This window comes from Colobus angolensis, unplaced genomic scaffold, assembly GCF_000951035.1.
Source record: "Colobus angolensis palliatus isolate OR3802 unplaced genomic scaffold, Cang.pa_1.0 Scaffold58, whole genome shotgun sequence".
In the NCBI taxonomy this organism is placed as follows: domain Eukaryota; kingdom Metazoa; phylum Chordata; class Mammalia; order Primates; family Cercopithecidae; genus Colobus; species Colobus angolensis.
This window is the reverse complement of record NW_012119376.1, coordinates 1,838,873-1,850,064: the sequence shown is the minus strand read 5'-3', so window position 1 is coordinate 1,850,064 and position 11,192 is coordinate 1,838,873. Positions and strand designations below refer to the sequence as shown.

Below are 11,192 nucleotides of genomic sequence, written 5' to 3'. Positions count from 1 at the left end.
ACACTTTCATACTTGAGAAAATGAATTTAAAATCTAAAATGACTCAGTAAGTCAGCTATGATTTCCTGACAGGGAGAGTTGAGGAGGTGTAGAAAAAAGATGGAGAAGGAATTAAACAGTAGAGAAGATTTTAGAGAAACAAATACTGAGTGACTCCAGAGTAATCCTGGGATTTTTGTTGTTGTTGTTCTGATTTATTCCTATTTATATTTCTTGGAGAGACATGATACATTTGACCACTTCATTTCTACATGCAATGTAAAATAATAAGAGCAACTAGCCTGCTAAGACCCCAAAGCCAGATGGTGTATATGTGTGTCATGCTGAGTTGATGGTTTAGAAGTGCCAGCTCTGCAGAATGGCTGGAATTGAATAATACTTCAAGGTAATCCTGCTGAAGATCCACTTGTGCATCTCCATATAACTTTTACATTTTTAACAGTTAATTTAATGAATTTTAAGTTGCAGTGGTCAGCAGGATTCATGTAGGCAACAGAAACACACACATAAAATGTCTGTAATGGGATTTGTAAATTGTCAGTTCAAATCAAACTCTTATAAAGTAACAGAAACCTCAAGTGTTTTAATGGTATCGGCAAACTGCTTCTTAAATAAGCAAATAAGCAAAAGTGAGTTAATGCTTCTTTCCTGAGAAGGATAGACTGTTTCGTAATTTTTAGAGATTATCTTTTGAGGACTAACCAATGTAAATGAAAGAAACAGTAACAAAACCCAAACATTTCCTCTTTGTCTCCTTGTGTTTAGAAAATAAGAAAAAATGGCTGGGCGTGGTGGCTCACGCCTGTAATCCCAGCACTTTGGGAGGCTGAGGCAGGTGGATCACGAGGTCAGATCGAGACCATCCTGGCTAACACGGTGAAACCCCATCTCTAATAAAAATTCAAAAACTTAGCTGGATGTGGTGGTGGGCACCTGTAGTCCCAGCTACAGGAGAATGGCATGAACCCGGGAGGCAGAGCTTGCAGTGAACCGAGATCATGCCACTGTCCTGAGCCTGGGCAACAGAGCAAGACTCCATCTCAAAAAAAAAGAAAATAGGAAAAAATCATTTTGTAGTCCTCCTTCCCCTGACCTCCATATACACTCTTTGGGGAAGTCTTCTTAGCAGTTCAGGTGAGGTGGGGGCCGTACTATAGTCCCAAGTAGGGGAGAACAAGCAGGGAGGTCTACAGAGAGTGACAGGATAGCCACCAGGTATTAGTGAGGGGACTGCTGTGTTAGATGACACCATTGGGTAAGAAGATGAATCAACTGTAGAAAAGTGTTAAGACTTCATTTGTATATACTCTTAATTATATAAATCTGAGAAAGTGTTGCTTAGACTATTACATTTAGATTTGCAGAAATTATCTTGTTTTTTCTCTCTCCTAGAATTCGAGGTTCTGTTTTTTTCCTTTTTTTCATGTTAAAGTTCCCTCCTATTCCTATTCCTTTTCTTTTAAATCTTTATAAAAGCAACTATTTCCCAAGAATTAGTAAATTACTTATTTATACAAAAAATTATTGAGTAATTTAGTTAAATTGGATTCTTCTTCCTCTATTTTGGAGGTCTGATATTAGGTCCATCTATATTTAAGATCATTATGTCTTCTTGATTAATTGATTTTTTTATCATTATGAACTGGTCCTCATTATTTTTGGTAATATTCCTTATGTAGATTAATACATTTTTTTTTTTTTTGACAGTGTCTCCCTTGGTCACCAGGCTAGAATGCAGTGGCATGATCCCGGCTCACTGCAACCTCTGCCTCCTGGGTTCAAGTGATTCTTCTGCCTCAGCCTTCTGAGTAGCTGGGATCACAAGTGCGTGCCACCATGCCCGGCTAATTTTTGCACTTTTAATAGAGACGAGGTTTCACCATGTTGGCCAGGATTGTCTTGATCTCTTGACCTTGTGATCCACCTGTCTCAGCCTACCAAAGTGCTGGGATTACAGGCGTGAGCCACCACGCCTGGCTGATATATACTTTAAAACAATTTAAAGTTATCTTTTTGTTGAGACCCTGGCTATCCTGAGGTTTGTGAAGTAGAAAAATCTAAGGTCTCACAAAGAAAAATTTATCTCTACAGTGTTGCTGACTATGAAGGCTCACAAGAGAAAAAAGTGTTCCCTACTGTATGCTTAGCTTGCTCTGGAAACCTACTTAATAAAAAGAACTTTTGAGGCTGGGCGTGGTGGCTCACACCTGTAATCCCAGCACTTTGGGAAGCTGAGGTGGGCAGATCATGAGGTCAGGAGTTCGAAACCTGCCAGTCTGGTCAACATGGTAAAACTGCATCTCTACGAAAAATACAAAAATTAGCTGGGTGTGGTGGCGCATCCCTATAATGCTAGCTACTGGGGAGGCTGAGGCAGGAGAATCACTTTAACCCAGGAGGCAGAAGTTGCAGTGAGCTGAGATCTTGCAACTGTACTCTAGCTTGAGTGACAGAGTGAAACTCTGTCTCAAGAAAAAAAAAAAAAGAATTTTTAAATTCAGGGGTACATGTGCAAATTTGTTACTTAAGTAAATGTGCATCACTGGGGATTGTTGTACAGATTATTTCATCACCCAGGTATTAGCCTGGTACCGTTAGTTATTATTCCTGACCCTCTCCCTCTTCCCACCTCCACCCCTCAATAGACACCACTGTGTGTTGTTCCCCTGTCTGTGCCCGTGTGTTCTCATCATTTAGCTGTCAGTTATAAGTGAGAACATGCTGGAAACTTACTTTAATATTAGTGTAGTTACTTCAGCTTTCTGATGGTTAGTGTTTGCATTCATTTACTTTTAACCAACTTAACATTTATACTTACATGCTTTTTTGTTTTGGTTTGGTTTTTAAAATCCAATCTGATAATCCCTGCCTTTGCATTGGAGAGCTTAAACCATTTATATTTAGTATAATTACACACATTGTTGGGTTAAGTCTAATATCTTAGTGTTTCCTTTTTGTTCCATTTATTCTTTCTTCCTTTCCCCCAATTTTTGACTTTTTCCTGAATTAATTTAATATTGCTAGTATTTCATTTTGTTTCCACTATTGGCTTATTAGCTGTGGGAGACCAAATTTTTAAAATGGCCCCCAAAGATGTTTCACACTAATGTCAGGAACCTGTGAATATGATGAGATATAATTCCTTTCATTGTGTTATGATATATAGCCTTAAGAAATGAACACTGTCCAGGTGGCCTTGATTATATCACACGAGTCTTAAAGGCAGAGAACTTTTTCAAGCCAATGAGAGATGAGGAAAGCAGAAAGGAAAGTCAGAGATCTGAAGCATAAGAAGGATTCAACATTCTTTTGCTGGCTTTGAAGATGGAAGGGACCGTATACAAGTACTGGAGAACAGACATGAGGAACTGAGAGTGACCCTAGCCAACAGCCAATAAAGAAACACGAATCTTAGTCTCATAATGTCAAGGGACTGGATTCTACCAACCTGAATGAGCTTGAGTGTAGATCTTTTCTTTCAGCCACATAAGGGCCTAGCTTGGCCAACACATTAATTTTGGTGGTGTGGTACCCTAACCATAAAACCTAGAGTAACCTTACTGGGCACCTGAACTACAAACTGAGAAGTAATGTATTGTTGGTGTTTTAGCTGCTAAGTTTATGGTAATTTGTTATGCAGCAGTGGACAACTAATACATTAGCTAATCCCCTCTATTCTTTTAATGGTTTCTCTGTGGTTTACAATATGCATATTTAACTTATCACAGCCTGCTGCCAACTGATATTATGCAACTTTATATGTAATGTAAGACCTTAACAACTGTATACCGTCCATTCGTTCTTTCTTGTCCTTGGTGCTGTTGTTATTATAAATTTTACTTCTAAATATTGTTAAAACCTCATAAAATAGTTATATTTTTGCTTTAGTTAATTATCATTAATAAATGTAGAAATTAGAAAAGTAAAAATCTTTTATATTTATTTTCATATGTATATTATCCACATCTATTTTTCAGCAATTTTCATTGATCTGTATAGATTTCCATATGTGATATCATTTCTTTATTCCTCTCATGTATCGTGTAGTGAAAGTCTAATCATAATAATTCTCTCCGTTTCTGTTTATCTGAAAAAGTCTTTCACCTTTGAAAGTGTTTTCTCCCTTATAAAACTTAAAAGATATTGTTTCATTGTTTCTTGGCTTGGATCATTTTACACAAGAAATATGTGTTAATTCTTTTTGTTCTGTATGGTGATTTTTTTTTCCCTCCAGTGGCTTTAAAATGTCCATCTTTATCAAAATTTTATGAAATTTGATTACACTGGTCATTGATGTGGTTTTCTTTGTGTATACTCCACTGTTGAGGTTCTTGGATCTGTGGGTTTATAGTTTTCAGAAAAGTTGGAAAAACTTCAGCCATTATTTCTTCAGTTTTTTTTTTTTCTATCTGACCACCCTTTTCTCCTTTGGGTCTCCAATACACATATGTTAGACTGCTTGATATTTTCTCACAGTTCACTTAGATTGTTAATATTTAAAGTCTTTCTTCTTTCAGTGATTAATTTTGGACAGTTTCATGTTTTCTATGTATTCAGTTTTTAATCTTTTCTTTTTCAATGTCTCATCTGCTATTATTTCCATACAGTGACTTTTTGATTTCAGATTTTTTTAACTTTTGAATATTAACTTTGATTCTTTTTAATATCTTATTTCTCTCACTATTTTTATGTCTTCCTTTAACTTTTTGAACTGATTTAATTTAGTTGTTTAATGCCCTTGTCTACCAATTCCAATATTTCTGTTATTTCTACATCTGTTTTTATTGAATGGCTTTTCTTATGGCTAAGGATATTTTTCTACTGCTTGACATGTTCAGTAATTTTTATTGGATGATGACCATTGTGAGCTATGTTGTTGAATGTCTGTAATTTGTTGTCTTCCTTTAAAGAATGTATAATTTTGTTTTTAATAGGCATTTAAACTACTTGTAGATCAGTTTTTTTCTGTTTGTTTGAGGGCCATTTTTAAGTATTGTTGGGGTGGATCTATTTAGCATTATTCCAGGGCTATGTTAGTACCGCTATTTAGGCATGAGACTTCTTGGGTCTCTACTGAATGCTTGTTGTAGCCAATACGCCCTCTCCTATGTGATTAGTCAGAACTGGAATACATCTGTATCTTGAATGAGCTTTGAGAATTGTTTAGCTGATTGCTTGGAGTAGGTAGACTTCTGAAATGACCCCCAAAGACATTCACCTTTGTGTATTCCCCTCCAGTAGAGTTTGGGAAGAATGTGAATATGATTATTCTTGTAACGACATTACTTTATATGGGAAAAGGAAAATCATCTAAGATGGACTTGATTTCATCTGGTAAGCCCTTTAAAAAGAGATTTATCTGACTGACTGCTGAGTAAAAAGTCCAATATCTGAAAAGGCTGGTTCATATATTTAGTTCAAATGTCTAGTTGTTTATGGTATGAAGGCAAACCTGGTCCAGTTACTGTATCATGGAGTTTTTAGGTGAACAGTAGTACTGAATTCACTAGTCTTTGGAAGGCATTGCAATAGCTTTAACCAGAACTTTCCTTCTTGGACTTATCCTCCATCATGTTTCCTTGCTTTCCAGGCTGCATAAAACAATTCAGTGGTCTCCAGGTATTTATGCTTTATCAGTTCCAAGGCAATATTCTATTTCCTTTGCCTGTAAACCAAAATCCCACAGAAATTTTACATGTAATTCAGTAACTAGGCTTTTTGAGCTTCCTAAATCCTATTTTTTGTCAATCTTTAAAACTACGGGATATTGACTTAGAAGGAAAGGATTTGAAAGAAGCTAGCCAGCTATATTTCAAAAGAATAAAAACCACTCTCTTTAAACTTTTATTTGGAAATATTGTACACCAATGAAATAGAGAGAGAATAATACAATCAATTTCAGTGTGCCAAATAACCAACTTAAGAAATAAAATATTATTTGTACAGTTGCGGCCCTGTACAGATAATACTTCCTCCAATCTTATCCTTCTCTCTCTAGAGGTACCTTAATAAAATGTTATTAATTCCAGTGCATTTCTTCATATATTGCTTCATATCCCTGCATCCTTAAATTTATCTTTTCATTTTTTTTGAAATTGATTTTAATTGTGTTAGAACATACTATTCTTTCCTGGCTTTTTTTTTTTTTTTTTGGTTTAACATTTTGCTGTGAAAATAAAATGTTTATATTTGTTTAGATTTCCATTGTATGAATATAACACAATTACTTATCCAGTCAGCTATTAAGAAACATACAGTTTTTTCACCTTTTTTGAGGCAATGAACACTCAAATTAACCTTTGGTAGATATGACTAGTACACATGTATGGGAGTTTCTGTAGGGAATGCCCTTTATAATTATATCACTAAATAAATAGAGTATATGCATCTTTAAATTACTATAGATGATCCACAACTCAGAATTTTTGACTTATTATATCTCAACTTTATGCTGGTGTGAAAATGATCACATTCAATAGAAACCATACTTTGAGTACTCATGAAACCATTCTGTTTTTCATGTTCAGTACAATATTTAATAAGTTACATGAGATTTTCAACATTTTATCATAAAATAGGCTTTGCGTTAGATGACTTCACCCAACTGTAGGCTAATGTGTGTGTTCTGAGCACATTTTAGGTAGGCTAAGCTAAGCTATGCTATTCCATAGGTCGGGTGTATTAAATGCATTTCCAACTTAAGATATTTTCAGTTTGCTATGAGTTTATAGGGACATAGCTGCATCATAAGTTGAAGAGCATCTGTAGATACTGTCAGTTGTTTTTCAAACTGGTTGTCCAGATTTGCATTCCTACCATAAGCTTTCTGGTTGTTCTACATCTTTGTAACACTTGGTATTGTCAGAATTAAATTGTAAATAATTACACTGGTGAGAAATGCTACCTTATTGTGGTCTTAGTTTGCATTTCCCTGGTTAGTAGTCACCTTTTTATGTTTACTAGCTAGATTAGCATGAAGATTATTATGCCCTGGTAGAGTCACTCCAGTTTAATCAAACTCCATTAGGGCCAACATAGAGATTCAAATATCTAAAGTGCTAAGATATGAAAAATAGAAAGATATGAATAGAAATACATAAAAAATAGAAAATAGAAAATTTTTCTAAGTATGAAATTATTCCCTGAGTCATTTAAGTTATTTCTCGTTATCAAAACATGACTCTTGCCAACACCTCTATTGTGTCATTCTCAATTGTGGCAGTCTTAGCTTCTCTTACTCTGATTTTTCTGGCTGTAGAAGGAATGACAATAAACCTTAAGTCACTGAAGCTAAAGAAAGGCTACGTTATGAGGAAACATAGAACATTACTCTGGCTAAGACTGAGTAATAATAGTAAGATTTGGTGAACTCCAGAAAGCCTAGGTTAACAATTTCAGTGTTCTAGTGCTGTGCTAAGTGATGGAACCGAATACTTTTTAGGATCCTTCTTCCCTTGTGAGGACCCTATCCACAGAGTGTTCACAGACTCTTTCTACTATCAATGAGGAAATTTACCAAAAAAGGTACTTGCTATCTTTTCTAAAGAGCCAATGAGTATTACAAAGATATAATCTGTAAACTATTTTCAGTAGGAAAACAGCCAGAAAAATTTTCCTGAATCTATCCTTGGTGCTAATTGGGTATGACTTTGTGGACAGGAGATACATTTTCTGCCCTTTCCATAATTTGAATGATCATCTGCCTAGCTGCATTACAGTATGGTGCCTGCAGTGTTCTCCCTCTGCAATAGTCCAAGTAAATGAAACATAGCTGATCTAAATGCTTCCATTTGTAATTGATTTGGGGAATGTACAACCTGTAGTTTTTTTGTGGGGGGGGATTGGAGAAATGGTATGGACATCTCTGTTTATATTACTTTGGAAATATTTTATTTCGATAAATACTAAAAACCTGAGTAGGAGGTCATTTGGTTCAACTTTGACAACAAAAACTTGTTTCATATCAGCCTTAATTATTACATGCAGTCGATTTTTTTATGACTCAAGGACCCACTTCCTACCACTTCCTTTGGTAGAAGAAATATCTAAATGTAAGAGATGAAAGCATAGGAAAGTTTTTCACATTTAGACTGAATTGTCCTATTATTCAGACCATCATCACCCTTTTGTTTTCACTTCTTAGATGTTTGTTAAAACTCACTAGTTATATTGACTAGTAGAAGCCATAGACCTGACTTAGAAGTGACATAGTAGAAACCATTACAAACCATAGATGTGATGCTTTAAAATAATGGTCCTGCCAGTTTGATCGTTGATATTGCTTTCTGTCGGGCTCTATTTAGATGTGTGTGTCCACATATGTTTTGCACTTGTCCTGAGGTGAGTGAAAATGGAAGTGGTGTTTTAAAGATGAACTTTCTCTATACTAGCAAGTTGTAAATGTCTGTTCTCTATTTCTAGGAGCAGCTCTTTAAAATATGCTTCTGATCCTTTCTTATCAGATGTCATGTTGTACACCAGCAGCTCATTTGCTGTTCAACAGCTTGGGTCTCTAGATCTTAATGACTCATACTGATTGTTGTCCCCCTACAGGTTATCCAGGCTGTCTTTTTTGGCATCTGTGTGCTGACTGATCTTTCCAGTCTTCTGACTCGAGGAAGTGGGAACCAGGAGCAAGAGAGGCAGCTCAAGAAGCTCATCTCTCTCCGGGACTGGATGTTAGCTGTGTTGGCCTTTCCTGTTGGGGTTGTGAGTATGATGGAGGATGCATTTCGCCACAAAAGAAACTTGGCTCTTATTTCAGGCTTCTAAGAGAAAAAAAAAGAGTTCATTATAAAAGGTTTCTGTATTATTAGTTTGCTAGAGCTGTCAGTATCACAGATGTGGTGACTTAAACAACAGACGTTTATTTTCTCATAGTTCTGGAGGCTGAAGTCTGAGATGCAGGTGTCCACAGGGTTCGTTTCTTCTGAGGCCTCTCTCCCCTTGGCTTGCAAATGGCACCTTCTGACTGTGTCTTCACATGCTTGTCCCTCTGTGCCTGTCTTTGCCTAAACTTCCTATTTTATAAGGCATAACAGTCATATTAGATTTATTTTAGGGCCCCCTAATGACCTCATTTAACCATGTATAATCACCTCTTTGAAAACCCAGTCTCCAAATACAGTCACATTGCGAGATTCTGGGGGTTAGGAGTTCCACATATGAATTTTGCAGAGGACACAATTCAGTCTATAACCGTTTCTTAAGCAGCCCAGACTTGAAAGGTAGGGTCCTTGGGTCAACCAGGCTAGTATTTTTTGAACTAGGGAGAGGAAATCAGTATTATCTCATACTTCTTCAGTTACCCAACTGTGCCATTAGCTACTATCACTGAAGTAAATGCCTCTTAATGTTTGGGTCTGTTTTGACTTCATTGATTTTCATTGTTTTCAGTTAGATTCTCTCCATAACTCAACTTCCTTCACAAGTCTGTTAATTTTCCATTATCTGCACATAAACGATGTTTTTTAAAGGCCTTCAGAGACCCTACTGATTTTAACCTCTGCATAGCCAGGAGAAGAAGAAGAGAACTCATATATATCACAAATTGTAAAGATGGGTAAGGGGTTGTTATTTAATTCAAATTCAGACTTTTCATTTGCCAGCTGATTTCAGGGAAAAACAGAAGTCTCAGTGATGTGGTCTAGCACATGCCCCAAGTCCATTATAGGAATAGTCAGAAAGTTGTTCATAAATCCTTCCGGTGGATTACTCATATTTGTCAGGTTTGTAGCTGGTAGATGGCCCTACATGCTTGCTTTAAGACCAATTAGTAGGCACTCAGATGGTCACTGAATTGCTTTTTCTCTGTGCCAAATTGTATTTTCTTGGATGAAATAAATAGCCCTTAACCCTGAGAACAACACAATGGCCAGAGAGCATTATAATTTGGTCACACTCCTCATTCCCTCATCCTTGTCCTCTGAAAATTTAAATGAGTACTCAGATTGAAGCTAACCAGCAAATCTCTCAAATTCCATTGTTTAGCATAGCAGAGTTTTATGCTTTCCATATTACTTAATATTTCCATCTTTGGACTTTCCATATAAAATTCAAATACTTTCTATCAGAATAATCATCTAAGAGAAAATATCCGTTAGCATAAAGCACAAAAATATATACTTTCGGCATAAAAGAATTATCTAGAAAATATAAGTCTGTGTGTACATGTATATGCATCTATATCTAATATATAGTATATGTATATATATTATATATATCATGTGTACTTTTTTCTTTTTTAACATTTACTCCCTTGAAATTTCTATAGACATGTCATTGCCTATGGAAGCCTCATTGGCTAGAAGGACTACAATAGTAATACAATAAAAAAGTAGGCCGGATGCAGTGGCTCACGCCTGTAATCCCAGCACTTTGGGAGGCCAAGGCGGGCAGATCATGAGGCCAGGAGATCGAGACCATCCTGGCTAACACAGTGAAACCCCGTCTCTACTAAAAATATGAAAAATGAGCCAGGTGTGGTGGCGGGCGCCTATAGTCCCAGCTACTCGGCAGGCTGATGCAGGAGAATAGCTTGAACCCGAGAGGTGGAGGTTGCAGTGAGTTAAGATCTCACCACTGCACTCCAGCCTGGGCGACAGAGCAAGACTCTGTCTCAAAAAAAAAAAAAAAAAGTAAATATAAGTACAGTGTTAACATGTTTTCTCTTAGCTCCCTTCTGTATGTGGTATTAAATTATGTCTCTACAGGGAAAATTTTGACTTATTTTGTAAATTTTGCTACTCTCCTCAAAAGCTCATGGCATATGCCCTTTAGATATTTTTGACCTTCCTTTGGGGGAAACTTTTGCCCCTGCCTGAAGCTTGAAGTATATGTCAACTCTCAATGTCTTTCCTAAAGTTACTCCATGTATGCTTCATGGTTTGTAAAACAAGTGGTGGCCTTTTTGTTTAGTTATTTGTTTTAGCACATCTGATATTTTCCTCCATCTATCACTGTCTTCATTGTTTTGCCTATGTTTTAGAAAAAAGAGGAATAAAAGTGCCTTTCATCCCCACTCACCCCATCCCTCTTAAACCAGAAGTCCCAGCATCATGCTTTCATGGCATGTGGGTGCAGCTGTCCTAGTGGCTCTCTGACAGCCCGAACAGTCCTCATCGCTGCGACCACGGCCTCCCGTGTCACCCAGCACATGGAGGGGATCAGTGCTCTTGAGAATCACAAAAGAA

The 11,192-nt window shown here is 36.6% G+C and overlaps 1 protein-coding gene across 5 annotated transcripts in view; it reads left to right on the top strand.

The window, feature by feature from the left end:
• AIG1 (androgen-induced 1) overlaps positions 1-11,192 on the top strand; it is a 276,547-nt gene that overhangs the window by 64,601 nt on the left and 200,754 nt on the right. For all 5 annotated transcript variants that reach the window (XM_011962040.1, XM_011962039.1, XM_011962041.1 and 2 more), the window contains exon 2: positions 8,554-8,709. In XM_011962040.1, coding sequence (XP_011817430.1) covers positions 8,554-8,709 — 156 coding nt within the window. The remainder of the gene's footprint in view (positions 1-8,553; positions 8,710-11,192) is intronic.